This window comes from Macaca thibetana, chromosome 8 (genome assembly GCF_024542745.1).
Source record: "Macaca thibetana thibetana isolate TM-01 chromosome 8, ASM2454274v1, whole genome shotgun sequence".
Taxonomy (NCBI): Eukaryota; Metazoa; Chordata; class Mammalia; order Primates; family Cercopithecidae; genus Macaca; species Macaca thibetana.
In genome coordinates this window covers 20,012,111-20,033,393 of record NC_065585.1, presented here as the reverse complement: position 1 = coordinate 20,033,393, position 21,283 = coordinate 20,012,111, and the positions used below count along the sequence as shown (strand labels likewise).

At 40.0% G+C, this 21,283-nt stretch overlaps 1 protein-coding gene across 2 annotated transcripts in view; it reads right to left on the bottom strand.

Moving 5' to 3' along the window:
• Positions 1-21,283, bottom strand: part of WASHC5 (WASH complex subunit 5) — a 64,348-nt gene that overhangs the window by 26,024 nt on the left and 17,041 nt on the right. For both annotated transcript variants that reach the window (XM_050801688.1, XM_050801689.1), the window contains exons 8-17: positions 21,131-21,244; positions 19,354-19,525; positions 13,741-13,868; positions 9,744-9,873; positions 7,318-7,430; positions 6,072-6,238; positions 5,917-5,992; positions 3,936-4,046; positions 3,051-3,191; positions 1,955-2,035 (exon numbers count right to left, since the gene is read on the bottom strand). In XM_050801688.1, coding sequence (XP_050657645.1) covers positions 1,955-2,035; positions 3,051-3,191; positions 3,936-4,046; positions 5,917-5,992; positions 6,072-6,238; positions 7,318-7,430; positions 9,744-9,873; positions 13,741-13,868; positions 19,354-19,525; positions 21,131-21,244 — 1,233 coding nt within the window. The remainder of the gene's footprint in view (positions 1-1,954; positions 2,036-3,050; positions 3,192-3,935; positions 4,047-5,916; positions 5,993-6,071; positions 6,239-7,317; positions 7,431-9,743; positions 9,874-13,740; positions 13,869-19,353; positions 19,526-21,130; positions 21,245-21,283) is intronic.

Genomic DNA, 21,283 nt, shown 5'->3' with positions numbered 1-21,283 from the left:
AGCAGGATATTCCTTCTAGTGTTATTATCTGAAAGATTGTGGGAAAAGATTAATATTTTACCAAGCAGTCTTTCTTTTGATAATTATTGTTAATTACCTGTATTAGGTTTTATTACATCCTTCTTATAGTGGTCACTTTGCAGTCCTAGGATTTATCATCCTGTGTGTAAGAAGTGAGTAAAATGCATGTACATTCTCTGCACATCAACTGAATTCACCTGAGATCAGGCCTAAACCATGTTTAGCAAATTCTGTTAATATTCTAGGAACTACAATGGTATTTCTTTTAGCATACTTCCAGAAAACACATACCAAAGTTCCATTTAGGTTCATTTCCTCTATTTTCTTTGATTTTAATAATGCAAATATTAATATGGCAATTAGGAATGTTCAGATTCTACTGATGTCAGATATATAGAAAAATAAAGAAAAGCACCAAACACTATACGAATGGGCCCATCACTACTTACCACAGCATTCCAAAGTAAAAAAGCAATGAGATACTACTTTATACCTCTTGGGAAAGCAAAATTAGAAAATGGATAATATCAAGTATTGGCGAAGATGTAAGCTGTTAAGTCCCAATGGTCTTCTGATATTTTCAACTTGTGATGAGTTTATTGGGATGTAACTCCATTGTAAGTCAAGAAACACTTGTATCTCAACATCCATCAGTAGTGGAATGGTAAATGCACCATGGTGCATTCGTACTATGGATTGGTCTGCGGCCACTTGAAAAGAATGTAGATTTCAGAGGAATTCTTGCACAGGTCTGGAGTGGGGATATGCTCAGAGACGTTCATCATGACATTGGTTGTGATAATGGGGGGCATAGATGTCTGTCCCAAGCTGGATGGTTAAGAAAAATGTGGAATTCTATGCAGCAGTAAAAGGTAACCTACTATCTGACCTATAGCAATATAAATAAATTGCAAAAGCAATAACCAGTAACAGAAGTTGGAAAAAGAATAAGACTTAGAGCACAATATGGTTGAGATAAATCAAAAGTACATGCACACATCAAATAATGCCATATGCTAAAAACAAGAATACCTGCATATTTAGGAACATTTACGAAACACACAAAGTTAGTGCTACAGGTAACGGAAATGGAAGCAGGGATCCAGGAGAAGAAAAAACCAAACAAACAAAAGATGAGAGGAGCTTGCATGCCCCATTGATGACAGTGGTCTGTTAAAAGAGGGATATGATTATCTTAGCTCTCTGTACCTGGGGTGTGAAATAAAAATACTAAAAATGAAGGAAGGAAAAGAGAGAGAGAGAAGAAAGCAATTTTGCCTAAGGAAATTGAATTTTTTTTTTTTTGCTTTTCCCAAAATTCAATCAAATATATTTTTCTTAGATTTAAACAACTCTTTGGTAAAACCGTACTAGTACCATACATTTTCTGCAGAACTACAAGATAAAGAAATTCCCACTACCTTCAGGTATTAAGAGAAATAGATTACAACGCTTTCTCTTCCTCCATCAATAAGTGAGTAAAACAGGTCGGGCACTGTGGCTCATGCCTATAATCCCAGCACTTTGAAAGGCCAAGACAGATGGATCACTTGAGGTCAGGAGTTTGAGACCAGCCTGGCCAACAAGGTGAAACTCGTCTCTACTAAAAATACAAAACTTAGCTGGGTGTGGTGTTGCGCACCTGTAGTACCAACTACATGGGAGGCTGAGGCATGAGAATCACTTGAACCCAGGAGGTGGAGGTTGCAGTGAGCTGAGACTGCACCACTGCACTCCAGCCTGGGCAACAGAGAGAGAGAAGCTGTCTCAAAAAACTAAACTAAAATAAAATAAATGAGTAAAATGAAGACCGAAACTGGAATGTGAAACAGCAAGATGATGTCACTCCCTTTTGCCCACATGATAGTTACCACAAAAATCCAAACAGCTAAGAGTCATGGTACCAGGCCACACAGACTAACAAAACTGTTACCTTGATGATGCCAACCAAAGTCGTTTTCATCATTAAGATGCCTTCAGTAAAAATGGAAATAGCATGAGTAAGCTTGGCAACCTATAACAAAGAAAAAGAGGTATGAAAAATACTTCAGATAAAAGACCCATCATTTCCGGGAAATCAGAAATCATTGGCTAATGGTCCTGGAATGAGCAAAGATAACAGGAAATGAACCTGCAGCTTTAGGACACCTGTGTCCACATGTTCTGGACAGAAATGAGGCTCTATGGTATAACTGAAAGCCCACAGTTAGACACATTGGGTAACCGAGTCAGAAGACATCAGTTCATTCTTTCACGTTTGACAAAGCATTTCTCCTTTAGGCTTCATTTTCTCATGTCTAAAATTTGGGACAGAACTCAATGATCTAGATGGGCCCTTCTGGCTAGAAAAGACTATGAGACTGAGAAGGTAACCTCCCCTTCCCTAGCCTCCCAATTATTTGCAAGCAACACCAGCAGGCATTGACAAGGTAGACAAGTGCTAGCTATATTGCTGAATCAGAATAAACGTGGAAATATCAAGCTTGATAATCTAAGTCCCTGACATATTTCTTGGACTTGTGTCAGAATGGGAAATTGACACTGTATATCATATTTTTAATCTTCACTTGATTTTACTTTTGATGTCTTTAAATTCTAAGTTCAGGGAGAAAAAAATCAGAGGTGTTTATTACTGAGTGAGCTTAAAATCCGCCTATAGGAAATGGTTAATGGAATATAGATTATTTTGAGCTGCTCAAAAAGCAGGAACATGATATGAGAAGTCAGGTAATCTAGTTCAAAAAGAACAAGGGCTGCTTTAGCAAGACTGTTTTAGAAAAAAGTGGCCAGCTAAGCTCCATTTCCCCTGAGAATACTGAGGCGAATAAGGCCTTAAATGACACCAGGAAAATGTCAAGAATAAAAGGTGTGATTATACTAAAATCGTAAAACATGTTTACCATTGCAAATGTGAGAAAACAAGTCAGAATTGGTCTGGTGGTCCCCAGAATACGGCAGGCGACACAGGCCTGTGATGTTTCATGACTTAGTTTTTAATATGAAAAGGCAGAAGTCAGAGGACACAGTACCTCGTATCGTGGGCCCAGCTGAGCATAGTCCCTCAGCTTGTCTTTGTCCAGGCGGGTAGGCACTTCAATAATGTCGTGAGTCTGAAGCTTTATGATCTTTAGAAGAGATGTAAACATGCTTTCTGGGATGATCTGCAAAACCTTCAGTGAAAAGGACAGAAGGAAACGCAATGAACATCCGTTTTACTTTTCTTGGCTGACAAATATTAGGATGGCAGTAAATGACAGCAATTTATCTATATGGGGGATGCTGAAAAATGTAAAAGAGCTGTTTAAATAACTGCTAACAGGCACAGGGCTCCATTCCTTTAAATATTAATTGCTCACAGAATATAAAGCTAATCCTTCTAACAATGCTGCAAAAAACCGTATCATTCCCACTTTACAGATTTTAAAAAGATTGAGGTTCAAAAGTGTTAAGTAACATCATTATAGAGGACTCGGCTAGTATGTAACACCAGTAAACTTTGAATTTAGGCCTGTCTGGCTTCATGCTCCATCAGAAGTTATTAAAACAAGAATCAAAATTCCCATGAAAACCTGAATTGGGCTGTGACCGGGAGATGCTGGATCTAGATCTGGCTCTTTTACCAGATATGGCTCTGTGATTTTGAAGAAACTATTATAATCTCTGTTTCTACATCTATAAAATAGACGTAAATACCATCAACATTTAAAACACAGAAATAAAAGTTCCTGGCAAGTAAAAACATCTGTACATCCACAGTAGCAATAAGTTTATTTTTAGGTGTTGCAAATTTCTGGAATCAGATTTTTAAAAGGGAAAGAGACACGGATATACTTTTTGGGGGCCTAAGCATACTTTTTGTATTCAAAACAGCAGTAATCTGGTAAGAGTAAATATCACCCTGATGCATTTCTTACTTTTCTCACATAGGATACCAACTCTCCAGAATAGTACTGCGACACGCTGAGCAGATCCGGGCTATTTGCCTGATTAATACGAAGAAGGGGCAGATCCAGGGCAGAGGCAAGCTGGAAGAAAAATAAGGCATATCTGTTTCTCTGTTTCAAAAAGAGTCCTAGAAATCTTCTTTTCCAGAAAATGTAACATACAACAAAACATTTGGGTTTTACCCAACAGAGGGCAACAACCACTGAGTCTCATCAGTATCACTAATAGTTACTGACAATACAGTTTTTGAAAAACCCTAGTTAACTGTAATGGCAGTGGTTCTTAAACTGTGCTCCCTGGACCGCTAGCTTCAGCATGACCTGGGAACTTGTTAGACATGCAAATTATTGGGTGCCACTCCACACTGACTTAGTCGGACACCCTGGGGGTGGGGCCCAGCAATCTGTGTTACAACCAGCCCCGCAGGTGATTCTGATGCATGCTCAAGTTTGAGAGCCACCGTGCCACAGAAGATAGCTACTCCTGTGTGGAAATCAAGACATTCTGACTGACGCACTACTGAATCCGTCCAATCTAATATGCCGTCAAGCGTAAGATGTGCCATTATTGGCCGGGCGCGGTGGCTCATGCCTGTAATCCCAACACTTTGGGAGGCAGAGGCGGGTGGATCACAAGGTCAGGAGATTGAGACCATCCTGGCTAACACAGTGAAACCCCGTCTCTACTAAAAAAGACAAAAAAATTAGCCGGGTGTGGTGGCGGGCGCCTGTAGTCCCAGCTACTGGGGAGGCTGAGTCGAGATGGCGCCACTGCACTCCAGCCTGGGCGACTGAGCGAGACTCTGTCTCAAAAAAAAAAAAAAAAAAAAAGAAGTGCCATTATTTTATATGTCACTCAGAAAAAAATTAAATGCTGACAACTAAACTATGATATGCCATCAACGATAAAATCTATCCCCAGTTACAGGAATGTTAAAATATGAAAAAAGTTGTAGTAGCCAGGCGCATGGTGCACGCCTATAATGCAAGCTACTTGGGAGGCTAAGGCAGGAGGATCGCTTGAGCCTGGGAGTTTGAGATACAGCCTGCGCAACACAGTAAAACTCCATCCCTCTCACCCCCACCTCCCAAAAAATGGTGCATCTCAGAATTGATATATATGGTACATGGTAGCTCTGTCAGAAGACATTGAGTAGACTGGGCTTGGTGGTTCACACCTGTAATCCCAGCACTTTGGGAGGCCAAGGCAGGAGGAATATTTGAGGTTAGGAATTCAAGACCAGCCTGGCCAACATGGTAAAACCCCATCTCTACTAAAAATAGTAAAAATTAACTGGACATGGTGGTGAACGCCTATAATTTCAACTACTTGGGAGGCTGAGGCAAGAGAATTGCTGGAAACTGGTAGGCAGAGCTGCACTCCCGCCTGGGAAACAAAGCAAGATTCCATCTCTAAATAAATAAATAAATAAATAAAAGAAGACACTGAGTAGATTCTTTGTTCATTTACCACGAACTGAAATTACTATGAGAGCACGGGCTGCGCCTATTTTTCACCAATATTCCCTGTTATTGTAGATATTAATACTAGTTTGTAGCAGAGGCTCAGTAATTTTTTGAATGAATAAGTAAAAGGACTTAATTCATGCCTAGGGAATAAAGGACACAAAAGACTCACATTTTTAGTACACAGATAAAACTTAAAAAAAAAATCTACTCTTCACTTAAAAATAGCATTCTTGAAGATATTCCAACTTATAAAACAGTATTCCTGAAGACATTCCAACTTATATTAATTAAAACTTTAAATATTTCTGGCATCTTTGAAACTATGATCTCATGGAAAAACTGCTAACAATTTCAGTCTATAAAAATATTGAAATTATTTACCTTCCTAAAAGGATAAAATCTTGGGCTGAATTAATGAACGAGGTATGAATGAAGGCCAACTCTTTCCTAGTAACAGAGAATCTCACTGTGTTTTGCTTACCTTTAGGAAGGTAGCTCTGAGTTTAGTAACCATGGATGGATTTACCCTTATGCTTTCTTGCATGATAGATGTGAAACTGTAAAAAGAAGAGAGATGGTAAGAAGATGTTCCCAGGGCCTTTCATCTATAGCAAATGTCAGCACTGCCTACATTACCTGTCAATCAACTGCCAAGCAAAAGAAAGGTCCCCAACGATCTGCATCGTGATCAGAACCTCCTCTTTAATGTTAATGGTTCTGATCATCTGATGAAGAAACTTTCGAGTATCGGCAAGAAACTGACATACTTGCAGATTGGATTCCAACTGGTGGAATTCTTGAACCTGTGTTACAGAAATACACTTAATTTAAAAACCCTGAATGGACTCTGTGGTGCTCATTTGTTCTTGAAAACACTTCAAATAAAGCACACTACTTCTGACGATTTCAGTATTAATTATATCTCTAAAAATATATAATCATATCAATTAGATAGGGTTATAGATTATGAGTAAAAATGATGTTTTGAATAATGGAGTTGGCCACGTGCGGTGGCTCACGCCTGTAATCCCAGCACTCTGGGAGGCCGAGGCAGGTGGATCACCTGAGGTCAGGAGTTCGAGACCAGCCTGGTTAACATGGTGAAACCCCATCTCTACTAAAAATACAAAATTAGCTGGGCGTGGTGGCAGGCGCCTATAGTCCCAGCTACCCGGGAAGCTGAGGCAAGAGAATTGCTGGAACCCAGGAGGTGGAGGTTGCAGTGAGCTGAGATGGCGCCACTGCACTCCAGCCTGGGTGACAGAACTAGATTGAATCTCAAAAAAAAAAAAAAAAAAAGAGTTTATGGTTATTTTTCTGCTGCTTTTAGTTATCATTTTAAATCTAGTTAAATACACAATTAAAATTTAAGAGTGGTGAGGTATAATTTTTTTCATACAATCATTTTTGAGTTGAAAGAAAAACAATAAACTACTTTTTCAGAAAAGAAAATATACCACTTACAAGCATATGATCATTATATAATTATTATTATTTTTTTATGTATTCCTTTCTGGTTTTTTTCCCCAAGGCACACACTTTTTTACAACCCTAAAAATTGTATACACATGCAATTTTGTTTTTGCTTTTACCTCCTTATCACAATTTGCCCAATGCTTCTATGTTATTTTTATAATTATGTCTCTAAGATTACATGTTTCCTCAAGTTAAAATATTGTAATTTTGGCTACCATTCTCTTCATACTAGTCATTTATTTCCCCAAATTTAGGACACTATCTGTTACAGGAAACATATTAATTCACATTGCTTTTACTTCTGATGAAATAGTCTCTCAGATATATTTACAGGAACAGACTGCTGGGTGGGTCATAAGGTGTGATTCACGATCCAAGAAACTTCATTTAAAAAGCCTTTCCTTACCTCCTCCAAAGCTTGTATCAGTTGCACAGTTTTTCTGCCCGCAGCAGTAGAATCATCGTAATTTAAAGACAATATTTGTTTTGAGATCTCTCTGAACCAAGCTTGAAGGTTTTCTAGTAATACAGAAATAAGAAAAGACTATTGAAATCCTCGAATTCCTGTAGCTGTGGCTTTGAATTTAACTAAATAATCTTTTACAAATTCAGTTCCTCAGCGCTTTTGCCATGGGCCTAACACTAGGAATTTTCCAAATGGCAAAAATGCCTGGAGCATGCCACATAGTAGAATAAACTTTCTACATAAATAGCTTAGTCTATAACACTTGGCAGACAAATACTAAAGGCTCAAGTACATGCTATATAAGCGGTAAGTGTAGAGGTGGTAGTGGCAGTGGAGAAGAGTTGGAAGGGAACTGAAGGATGTCCCTAGTTACCAGGGAGAGTTTTCTGGCGAAGCGAGGAAAGGTAAAGATCCGGATCATCGGAGAGATGAAGGGTATTGTATCCAGATGAAAGGCAGACACAGGCAGAGGCTTCAGGGCAAGAATGACAAGAGCATATCTTGGAGGGCAAAGAAGAGACCAATAAGACAGAAGCATAAGGTGTGACTGGTGAGTCACAGGGACGTCTGAACAATGCAGGGGGTGCCATTTGCACTTCTGAACCGGCAGACATTTCATACAGTAGAGAAAGAGAAGGGTGTCCACATGCTCTGAGTACCCTCAGTGTGTCAGGCAAAGTTCTAAGTATTTAATCTTCACAGCAATATAGGGAGGTGGAATTTGTTAGCCATTTCCCAGATAAAGAGGCTGATGCTCAGAGAAACTGAGAATGTTATGCAGGGTGACACTAAATGGCGGAGCCAGGACTTACAATTGTCTGTCCAAGTTCAAAAACTCTATTTACCTCACCAAGTTGATCCCCTAAAATTTTTGTTTATCAATGGGGTGGTTCCACATTATTAAAAGGCCTTACTTACTTATGATCTAAGTTATTTCAAGAATTAGCATGACGAACACTCATAATTTTGAAGATTTTTTTAGGGCTGAGGGGCAGCGATGGAGTAGTAGGAAGAGCATGAAATTTGGGGTCTGAGATGAGCAAGACCCAGGCTCTTCACCTTTGTACCTTCAGCAAATGATTCCATGCTTAAGCCTCAGTTTCCTTATATATATGGAATAAGGATTAAGATGTGTATCCTACAGGGTTGTAAGGTGAGAAAAAATTATGAAAGTATGTCCTAAGCTGTAATAAACTATACAGCCGGAAAAAAAATGTAAAATTGTTATTTCATCTCTGAAACAAAGTTGGCATTTTTAAGGGCCTAAAAGAAATTATCACAGAGATTAATGCACTGATTCTAGACAGCTAATGGGGTCAGATTGTTACACGTGATTGTTTTGCAGATCAAAATATGATAACCATAATATTCATTCTAGACTTCAGGTTTCATATAACAATATGGTGACCTGCTAAACATGTTTCTAGTTTATATCACATCATTATATGTTGGCTGACTTTTCCCTATAGGAACAATAATACAATTTGGAAATATATTTTTGCCCAACCACTCAGCATCAAAGAAATAAACAAAAGCCAAAATACAGTAATCACAAGCTCATACTGATTAAAAATAATAGTTTTTAAATAAGAAGCTACACTACTAAGCAATTCTACAGTAAAATTAACTTCAGAAATCGATCGGATAGTTAAAACAAAATTAACCATTAAAAAAATTGTCGCCATAAAATTCAGAATGGTTTTTTGGGGGCAGTTAGAAATTTCTTATTTATAAAAATTTGAAATGGTGCCAGAACTTTCCTGTAAATAAAATTTCCTAGAAGAAGTAGGATCAAAATCATTAAAGTAAAATCTGAGTTTGTGTTTTTTCAAAACTAGTCTGCAGTACCTTCTTCTGCCACTAGATACCAGGTGCATTGGTGAACAGGAATCAAGCGAGAGCAGAAGAATTTTAGCTCTCATCTATGCTGGTATATTACTAACATTCTTGGATGATGTATCCTTCTTGAGAAGATCATGAGAGTTATAGATCCTTTCCCCCCTTTCCCCAAATCACATAAACTCACACATTAGTTCTGCATACCATGGAGGTGAAGGCCAGCTGTGACTCTCTAAACCCTTGTCTATGAACTGGAGTTACCAAAACCCCTGGTTTAGCCTAACCTCACGTTTCAAAGATAAGATACAAAACCTGAACTCTAGAAAGGATATGAACAGTGCCCAAGAGAGCAGAAAGCTAGACGCAGCCAAAACTAACCTTCAGATCTTTATTAGCAACACTAAAGAGGGAATATCATAGGATGCAATAATGAGAACATAAAGCCTTTTTAACCTGCCAGTTTCCAAGGTTTCAAATAACCTGTGCATACATTCCAAACACACCAGTATTTCCTCTTCAGCAATTACCATTTTTCTCCACTCTGGTCAGGGGTTTCACTCCCGAAAAGACATCAGCAAGCTCAGTCATCCGCTCCGAACCCTCTTTCTTATAATGCTCCCATTTGGTTTGCTTTTCTGAAAGCATTTGCTTGAACATCTGTTGAAGCGACAGAAAAGATTTACTTACTTAAGAGAAAATCCAGACTAGGCAGTTTATGAAGAGAGCTTGAGGAAACCCAATTTAAATTTTAAATAAGAAGCTACACTGTAAATTAACAGTGACCCTGATGTCATCTCCTTAGGCACTGATACTTTGTAGAAATTCAATGACAAAGCCAGACCACCTCCAAAACAGTAGTTCTCATACCAACTGTACATCAGCACCACCAGGAGGAGGGCTTTAAAGTTTTCAAATTCCCAAGGCCCACCCCTAAAGATTTGGTTCAGGTGGTCTTGAATAGGGCTGGAAATTAGCATTTTTAATGTGAGATTAAATTTGTGACCACTGCTCTATGGTTCTTTCTAGGCAACAATGTCTGCAACTCTAAACAGTCAGGGATACTCTGTATTATCTTCTCTGATGACTGGGGAATGAACTAAATTAACTACAAAAGTTCTTTGTTTTATTATACAAGTTTGTTTATTTTTATTATTATACAAGTAATTATGTTTATTTTTATTTATTTATTTTTTAGAGACAGGGTCTCACTCTGTTGCCCAGGCTAGAGTGCAGTGGGGTGATCATGGCTCACTACAACCCTGAACTTCTGGGTTCAAGTGACCCTCCTGCCTCAGCCTCCCAAAGAGCTAGGGCTATGGGCATGCACCACTATGCCTGGTTAACTTTATTATTTTTTTGCAGAGATGGGGGTCTTGCTATGCTGCCCAGGCTAGTGTCTCAAACTCTCGGTCTCAAGTGATCCTCACTCCTCGGTCTCCCTGAGCCATTCAACCACCTTAATTCTGTTTACTAATTCACTCCTTCATAAAATTTAAATTCTACAAAGTCTTGGGCAGAGAAGAAAAAGGTGTAACTCAGGGTTAGGTTTGTTTTTGGTTTTTTTTCTGAAACAAACTTAAAAAACATACTTATTTCTCACTAAAGGACAGGCCATCTCAGACAAGGGTGGATGGTTTTTTACACTGGGTTCTTAGGAGGTAAACAGGCATGAACACTGATTTCTCACTTAAGAAATTCCTCACTTGCCAGCATCATAATGAATCTTGAAAAGCCGAGCAATGGGATAGGGAGACTCCATCTGCAGGTGGAGAATCAGGGCTCTGTGGAATTTTGCAGGGCCTGTAGAGGAAGAATCTTAGTGATCTGGACAGAATGACTAATTGACAAAATGATGAGGGAGAGGATGAGGAATAATGAAATTATTTACAGAGTCTACCCTAACTTTCTGAGTCCCTCGGATCAATCAATGCCATTTGACAATGGCAAAGCAACAACATAAGAGCACCCTGAGGCCTTCGTAAGAGACTACATGGCATCAAGCCCTTCAAACACGCATTCACATGAACTTGCAGGTTTCACATCTTGCAGGATGGAATTTGGGATAGGGGATGGTCCCTGAATTAGGAAATGCACTGTCATATAAAGATTAGAAGAAACACAGGTCCAATTACTGTGTCTATAGCATACTCAGAAAGTGATTCTATAAACAGTGCAGGATGGGAAGTAGGAGAGAGGAAGCACAGGTTAAAGAATCAAGCTGAAATGTCAGAAATTCAAATATGTCATTTCTTTGAGCAATTTGTATTGGGTATTTTTTTTTCTTTTTTACCAGAGCTTTCCTGAAGACCTCTCATGAGTTGGTACTCCTTTATGCTGTCTTGTTTCCTGTTTACCTGGATAGACAGAAGGAAGCTGTCCATTCTGTTTCAATAGATTCCAGAGAACAGACTTATCATTAGAAATATAGGCTTGGTCAGTCAGATAGCCTAGGTCTGTCCTGATTTCCACTCAACAATGCTGAACTACATATTATCTATAGAACTCTTGGGTCCCTGGGGCTCCAGTTTATAATTCCAACTATTCGGAGGGCATTTCTTTCATTCTTTTTTTTTTTTTTGAGACAGAGTCTTGCTCTGTTGCCCAGGTTGGAGTGCAGTGGCATCATCTTGGCTCACTGCAACCTCTGCCTGCGGGTTCAAGTGATTCTCCTGCCTCAGCCTCCTGAGGAGCTTGGAATACAGGCACATGCTATTGAGCCCAGCTAATTTTTGTATTTTTAGTAGAGATGGGGTTTCGCTATATTGGCCAGACTGGTCTCGAACTCCTGACCTCAGGTGATCCACCTCCCTCGGCCTCCCAAAGTGCTGGGATTACAGGCGTGAGACACGGTGCTCGACTGGGCATTTCTTCCTTGTGGGCATTTTTTCACTTGCCTTTGAAAGGCCACTTTTGCTTTGACCTGGTTCCTGTTCTTGGATCTTTCCTGTTTTTTCACCTTGGCTTAATCTGTCTTTCTTCCCCCACTGTACTGACAGGACGGCTCCTAGATGGTAGGGACACACTTTGTTCATATTTACATTTCCAGCACCTAGCAAAGAACAGAGTAGCTTTTCAATAACTATTTGCTATTCAGAGGGAAACCATTAAAATTATTAATAGATTAAAAAGGAGCAGCATTCATCTGATTTGATAAAATTATACCCAGACAAATCACTGAAAACACTCAGCACGGGCATTATCATTATGTTAGTAGTCAGCATCTACTTTTTCTGAGCTACTTAGTAGGGGAATATAGTGTCCTAGAAGATAAAGAAACATCTAGTACACTAGTAACCAAACTGAAGCAAGATGAGGATCTGTTCCGAATGGGTATAAATGTCTGGGCTAGTTCCTGGGCCCACCTGATCCAAGCCCCCAGGGTTACTGGTTTTAAAACCTGGGCATTCCCAGGTACCCATCATTTTTATTATGCCCATATAGGCTTCTTTAGAGGTAAGACTAACCTCAGCCATTTTCTTCAGTGAACTCAGATGCCTTAAAGTCCTCAAGATGACCTTGTACAAATGCTAATCACCCACCCTATTTAATCCCTTTTCAGTGGTTCTCATGGCTCCTAGGATAAAGACCAAAGTCCTGCAAGGCCTAGTATGAGCTGACTCCTGACTAACTTTCAGCCTCATTTCACACTACCTTTCTCTCACTCCCCTCTAGCCAACTGGTCTTTCAGGTCTTTGAATTGTTTATGCTCCTCCTCACCCAAGAAGACTTGATATTCTTCCTGTCACTGGAATGTTCTGCATCACACTCCCTACCTTTTTCTAGCTAACACCAACAGATCCCTTCCCCAGGCCCCTTCAGAAGCTCTTGTGTCTCTTCTCATGCAAGTCTACCAGGAGGCAACAGGATACTTTATTTTAGGTACTTGGAGAACTACATTTCTTTCCCTCAGAGCAAATATCTGAGTTTGTATTTACATTTTTATTAGTGTGATTTTTTTTTTTTTGAGACAAGCTGTCACTCTGTTGCCCAGGCTGGAGTGCAGTGGTGCGATCTTGGCTCACTGTAACCTCCACCTCCCAGGTTCAAGTGATTCTCATGCCTCAGCCTCCCCAGTTGCTGAGACTATAGCTATGCACCACCATGCCTGGCTAACTTTTGTATTTTTAGTAGAGACAAGGTTTCACCAGCCTGCTGACCAGGCTGGTCTCAAACTCCTAACCTCAGGTGACCTGCCCACGTTGACCTTCCAAAGTGCTGGGATTATAGAAATGAACCACTGCACTTGGCCTATAGTGATTCTTTAATTAATGTCTATATTCCCCATTAGGCTGTAACTTTTACCATCTTGTGTACCTTTCCCCATCACTGTATCCCCAGTGAAAGGAGGCATTACATGCTTGTTAAATGTTTATTCCTGTCCTTTTACTATAAGAACTATCTCAACAGCTCGAATCTGTACCTGAATCACAGACAGAGCAAGTAATCCTAGTCTTTTTTTTTTTTTTAATATTTTTAAGCATAAAAAAGCTAAGACTGTGGTGATATTCATTCAAATATTTTTACCTCTTTGAGTATAAACTCAAATTGTGCAGTATCCAATAGCAGCTGGAAGAGGATCCTGGGATTGTACCGAGAGTCTGTTAGAATCTGGTCCTTGATTTGACGAAAGCGTTTGTTGTTTGGGTCACAGGCTAGAAAGAGGAAAAGTGTTATGTGCTTACTAAATGTGTAGAAAATATCTATGAAATAGATAAATTCTTAAATATCTTCCTTCATTTTAACCATTTAAAAAGTAATTAGCAAAATGTCTATCAATAAAAGATGGTGAAATATAGTATATCTATGCCACGGAGTACAATTAAACTGTTAAATGACAGTTGAAACTGACATGCAGTGTCATCCTTGAAAGACTATTGAATGAAAAAAAGCAAGCTGCAGAACAGTGTTTCCAAATTTTGTGAGCATTCTGTGGTTCGTTTATAGCAATTGCCTAAAATGGATGGGCAGAGCCTCATTGTACTACTTCATACTTCATAGCTGGTGGCTTCCTCACGTCCTGTCTGTTGGAGTTGCTTTTGCTTTAAGCATCGATCCCTGCCATTCAGTAATGGACTGCTATCCCTAGAGAGGCCTGTTTGCAAGGTTGGCTCTTGACTGGCATCTGGGAACTTGAATTTCACGAAGAGCTGCCATCATTTTGAGAATTCACAAGGTCAGCTCACTGAGGCTTAAATGTTTGTACAAACAACGTTTTCCTTCTGGAAGTCTGGAACTTTGGTACGTGCTGGGCAGAGGCTACCTAAATGTGCAGCCCCCAATAGAAACCGAAGGAAGCTGAGTCTAATGAGCTTTCCTGGTTGACAACACTTCATATGCATTGTCACGACTCACTGCTGGGGGAATTAAGTGTGCCCTGTGGGACTCCACTGGGAGAGGATGCTCGGCTGTGCCTCATTCCTCCAAATTCACCCCATGTGCCCTTTTCCTTTGCAGATTTTGCTTTCTATCCTTTTGCTATAATAAATCATAGCCGTGAGTACTACTAGATGCTGAGTCCTCTGTGTCCTTGTGGTGAATCACTGAAGCCAGGATGGTCGTGGGGAATGCCTGACACAACAAGGACAGGCTCCTCACACAAAGACGAGGGACCTCCAAACAAGAAGCAGCAGACCTGTGGCCATCCTGCTCCTTGTAGAGGCCAGAGGGCATGGCAGGCACTCAGTTTTCTGAACTATCCACTACCCAGGCACAGGGAGCTTAAAGCAACTAGGCCAAGGTCACAAAATTAGGCACTGTATCCCCAGTGCCAGGAGGCATTACATGCTTGTTAAATGACCGAAGGTAAAAATACTGGATGTCCTAATTCTTAGGTCATCCTATCAGCCAAGCTAAACCATTTCAAATGAAATAAACGCCACGTTAAAAGAAAAGAATAGAATAAAAAATACTGATATTTGCTTAGACTGGTTTATAAGGCAAATTATTTATCTAAGAAAGAATAAGTAGAATAAGGCAAAAATACAAGGCAAAGCTACTGCTGTGGTTTGAATGCGTCTTCTAAAAGTTCATATGTTAGAAACTTGGTTGCCATTGTGGCAGTGTTAAGAGGTAGAGCCCTGGGGGGCAATTGTGTTATGAGGGGTCCACCCTCATGAATGGATTAATGCCATTACCCCGGGAGTGGGTTAGTTATTGCAACTGTGGCTTTGTTATAAAAGTGAGCTCTCTCTTGCACCCACTTTCTTGTCCTTCTGCCTATCTGGCATATATTGACCCTTGCTAGATGCTGGCACCATGCTCTTGGACTTCCCAGCCTCCAGAACCGTGAGCAAATAAACTTCTTTATACACTTCCTACTCTGTGGTATTCTGTTATAGCAGCAGAAAATGAACTAAGACAAATAAAGTCAAAGTCAAAATAAAAACTCTAAGACTTAAATAGACTTTGTCAACAAGTTCACAGCTGATAGGTATAAGGTCCATGGTAGTTATACTAGTATTACATGTATACCCTCCTGCCTTCCTAGTCCTGCCCCCATCAATATCTCAGGATGTCTGGCAAGTACAGAACAACAATGTTGTATAGGTATATGTCATGGGTGGTTCTGGTGCTTTAGTTATGATGAAGCCTGTGGAAGGTCACCTTATATGCTGATTTCTAAGTTATTCCATCAGGAGGAGACTCCTGACAACCTGGAAAAGAGGCTCAGTTTTCATAGGAAACTGCAGAGTTCTGATTTTTCATGAATTTGCCAGAACTATCTGGGAAGAAATATATTGGAATCGGTGACAATGATTACACAAAGAGAAAATTCTCAGCTCCATATTTACCTAACTAAACAAAAATCAAAGAAACTCAGAAGGAGTTCCAGTTGTCTTTACACTAATTTTAATTGAACTAGAAATCTCCTGATTTTAATCTGCTTTCATGTTTGCATAGGGAATGTAAGTACCCAGTTGTTGGACAAACACTCTATATTCCTCAATGTGCTTTAACATTGAGCTTTTTGGTATAAACCAGGTTTGCTTCTGGGGTTCCCAGGGCCTGACCATCTCTCTCAGATCTGACCCTTAAGGATTCATACCCAGAGAACTGCAGAGCCATCAGAACTTTGGGGTCAAACTTCAGTAGCCAGCCAGCCTTTCTCATCCCATATTTCCTCAGAGAATGTTTCTTCACAAGGTTCTGTACAGGCATCCTAAGACTGGGAAATGCCTCCAGCAACGCAACAGGAGGCAATCTGAGAATAGGCCTGCTTTTCTGTACACCATGACTGAAATTCCATAAAAGTTAACCAAGCGGTTACTTTTCCCACGTGTGACTCACAATCAGATAGGCCAATCATTTGTTTCTGATAAATTATGACCCTGTGCAATCAGGTCAGACAACTGCCAGGCACAAAAATGAAAGACAAATGTGGCTGAAGATAAAACCACAGACCTCTGGCAAGCCAAGGTTGTCCCTGGCATGGGTGCAAATTCAGGAGACTACTGGCTTTCCGAACACAGGCAGGGCCCTCAGGCAGGGTCACACAGAAGATGAAGATGAGGCTGAGTCACTAGAAAACCCCAGTTGGTTTTATGACAGGATAAAGTGAGGGCTTGAGTTGTTTATACGCTTGTGAATGCAAGACTTTTGGTAAAGAAGATTAAAAGCTGAGTCAATGTAGTAAAATCCTCAAATTAGAACTGGAGTTTATGTAAAAAATAAACTCAACTAATTAAAAACAGATTCAGGGATTAAAAACTCCAGCCATGGTGTTCATACTGTGGGTAAATTGTAAATGGATATAGGCCAACAAGCAAGATGATGAAACAAACTGGAAAGCAGCTCTTGGGATAAAGGTTTAAGAAGCTGGAGAGAAGGCTGAGGGGAAACTCCACACATTTTCAAAGATACGAAGGATGCGGAAGTCCAACTGCTGTTTTCACTGTGGACCACCCATAGGAAGTGGAAGCAGACGGTAGCCAGAGGGACTGTGAAGTCATCTTGGCTGTAAGAGCTGTGAGACAGGGGCTTCCATGTTACAAAGGGAGGCTACAGAGGAATCTCGTGTGCAGTTTTTTAAAGAGACACAGCCTTATCTGAAAGAACAAAGAAGTGCTACACACAGTACCTGTCTCAGAGCTGGTCCTCAAGGAAAGTTGGCTGAGTGAAAAACAAAAAGCAGAGGGATTTACAGGCCTGCTGAATGACACACCTCTTAGGGGTAGGGGTATACAGCCCTGGATGAGGGAAGGTATTGGTTAATTAGTGTTGATCCAGCATTTACTAAGAATAAGAAAATGTGTCAGCCTTGAACAAGCTCAGAGATGTTAGTTCAACTTACTTATTTTTCTACCATTACACCAGAGGTTGAGGCGTTTCTCACAATCTGAACTTGATGGTCAAACTGTGTGGCTAGAAGGTCTTGAAGGAGACCACGACCCATAAAATGCTAAGACCCAGTCTACCCTAAACGAGCACTCTGGTCCAGCTAGGTCATCAACTCAGTGGGCCCGTGTGTTTTTCTGTACTTCCAAAATCGTATCACTTATTCCATCATTTCTGCAGTCGAGAATTTCTTCTGGTTTTTGCTTCAAAACCTCATCACAGGCCTGGTTGGTTCCTGATTCCTGTATGGGGCTTTCCTGACCTCCTCTGCTCCCCTATCCCAAGCAACGTTTGCCTCTCTACTCTGAACTCAAACCACACCAAATGTCTGTTTGACACACCTGGTGTCTGTTTACTGCCTTGGACCTTGAATTCGTTTCTCATTGCTGCTCTAACAATTACCACAAACTCAGTGGCTTAAAACAACACAAATTTATTCTCTCACCATCCTAGAAGTGACAAATCTGAGATGGGGCTCACTGGGCTAAAATCAAGGTGATGGCTGGGTTGGGCTTGTTCTGGACATTCTAGGGGAAAAGTCTGTTTTCTTGCTGTTTTCAGCTGCTAAAGGCTGCCTGTATTCCTTGGCTTGTGGCCCCTTCCATCTTTAAAGCCAGCAACGGCCAGTCAAGTTTTTGCTATCTCTCTGGTTCTGACACTTCTGCCTCCCTCTTTCTGATTTAAGGACCCCTATTTATAGGCTGGGTGTGGTGGCTCAGGCCTGTAATCCTAGCACTTTGGGAGGCTGAGGTGGGCTGACTGCTTGGGCTCAGGAGTTGGAAACCACCCTGGTCAACATAGTGAAACACTGTCTCTACAAAAAATACAAAAAACTTAGCCAGGCGTGGTGGCACTCGCCTGTAGTCCCAGCTGCTTGCAGGGGCTGTGGAAGGAGTATCGCTTGAACCCAAGAGGTCGAGGCTATAGTGAGCTGAGATTGTGCCACTGCACTCAAACCTGGGGGACTTGAGATCCTGTCTATTAAAAAACAAAACAAAACAAAAAAAACCAGGGGGTGGGGGCTCTTATTTTAATAATATTTTTTGAGACATGGTCTTGCTCTGTCACTCAGGCTACAGTGCAGTAGCATGATCTTGGCTCAATGCAGCTGCAACCTTCCAGGCTCAAGTGATCTTCCCACCTCAGCCTCCCGAGTAGCTGGGACTACAGGTGCATGCCACCATGCCCAGCTAATTTTTTTTTCTTTTTGTAGAGAGGGGGTCTCACTATGTTACCCAGGCTGGTTCTGAACTCCTAGGCTCAAGCTCTCCTCCTGACTTGGCCTCCCAAAGTGATGGGATTACAAGTATGAGCTACTACACCCAGCAAGAACCCTTATGATTACATTGAGTTCACTGGGATAATCCAGAAACATCTCCTTACTTTAATGTCAGCTAATAGGCAACGTCAATCCCCACTTTTCACGTAATATATCTACTGGTTCAGGGACTAGGGCATGAACATCTTTGGGCATGGGCTGGAAGGCATTATTTGCCTACCACAGATCTGCAGTTCTATTTTTTTCATATGTCTACATTTGATCTCCCTGGTCTGATCAGTGACAAGCTCCTCGAACATGAGAGCTAAACGTCCTCTTATTCCCTAGCATCTAACAGTACGGGACAGGGGAGAGCTTTTCAGGTACGCTAGTGGCCTATCCAAGTTGACAAAAAACGACTAACTTTAAAAAGCTTTCTCATTCAAGGCCTCTCTCCCTGCTACATCACTTTACATCGTGAAGTAGGTCCTGATTCTGAGTCTTTATATGGAGCAATATAAACGGCCACCCCTTTTGTGCATTACCTGAGTCTGCTGTATGAAGCATCAGCCATCGGATGGCAACATTGCAGTCTCTCAGGCAGTTCAGAAGCTTTGGGATATTGTCCAGAACCATCTCCTCCCTTAAATAACCTTCTTTTAGAAACTGCTGCACTTGAGCATGCACTCTTTCACTGACAGTAGCATATCTGCTTGCCTTGACAAATAAAAAACTTCAATTACATTTAAAAAGTCATTTATCTTGAAAATAAATCACATTCAAATGAATTCACTGACAAATAGTAACATTTCCATATAGGATGAATGACATATGGACTACAGTTATAGGGCTCGAAGATAACATTTCTATTAGATGAATGACATATGGACTACAGTTATAGGGCTCAAACATTAACATTTTTATGTAATTTCTATATAAGATGAATGACATATGGACTATAGTTCTAGGGTTCAAAGATAGCATTTCTATATAAGATGAACATATGGACTATACTTATAGGGCTCAAAGACAACTGGCTTATTGAACACATTTGAAAAAAAGCACTGAACTTAGAATTCTGAGACTACATCCTAGTTCTGGCTGTGATTAAACTTTGGTGTGACTTGGGGCTTAATCCCCGTGTATTGGTTTCTTCAAATTTCAGACAGAGACTTGGACCAGGTGGTTCCTCAGAACTCTTCTATTCTTAACTTAGATGAAAAAGAAAATAAGGACAGAAGTTCAATTGCTTGTTCTCGCTAATACTGTTGACAAAGAAGGCAGAACAGAGCAGAAACACTTAAAATATAAGACTTCTTCTATAGGCTTATGAAAGATTAGCAAAAAATACACCTTAGTATATAAAAAATGAATTTCCAAACCAGCTTTTTGGAAATTTTGGTTATTCTGCTTTACTTAAAGCAAGTCAAATGTTAAACATCATCAACCTCGGCAAGTTAGTTGAAATCTATGGTATCAAGAAACCTCTTAAAAATGTCACAAATGAGAAAATGCAATTTTAGAAAGGGATTTTAGCAATGAAAAATTAATGTTCTGATGTTGGTAAGTATCAAAGTGCCACTTTCTCTAATGTATTTCCAGGAGATGTGCCAACATTGAAATTATTTTGTGCATTATTTATGGAATTCAATTTGTTTGAATAAAACATGATGAAGTTTTTTGAGTCAATATTGTTTTATCCACACAGGAAACTCAGTAACTGAGCCAGGATGAGGAACATAAAAAAATATTAACTATGCTCCCCAAGATTTTATCTTTATTCCTCTACTTACTTGGATGTTCCCTTCTGCCTTGTGTAAGAACAAAAGAGACAGAATATAACTATTTAAACTTTAAGATGAATGTCTTCAGTCTTGTTGTTTATTTAGCACATCAGAAATGATAAATTTAAATTACAGTGACAGGACATATTATCCATATTCAGTTACCATCTTCATCATTCATCCTATTCATAAAAACATTATCAATTCCAGCTATTGGTACGACCAACTCTGGCCATGAGAATACAGTCTTTAAGCAAAAGTAAACTAAGTCATTTGGGGCATACGCCACGCTTATTTGTCTTAGATTACACTGAATCTTCCTCAGGATCCTAATCGCCAATTTACATATACCATGTAACTTAAAAACCTACAATTACCTATGTTATTCTAACCTATAAAATTCGCCTTTTGTTAATCATTGCATTAAATTGTCTAAGTGAATATCTTCCAAATTCCTTGGGAAATCTACTTAAGTTTATTTGTTACTTCATAAACTAGGCCTGCAGTTATTAGAGAACGTCCCCAGATTAGAACCTACCTGTTCTCTGACATTTGAAAGGTCCAGGGTATTATTTAAAGCAGTTTTTGCAGCTTTGTAAGGTTCCCAAGCATCTACTAGATTAACTGTGATTCCCATGTAAATACTAATTACCTGAAAGAGGAGACATTCAGTATCTGTTAAATTCCTACT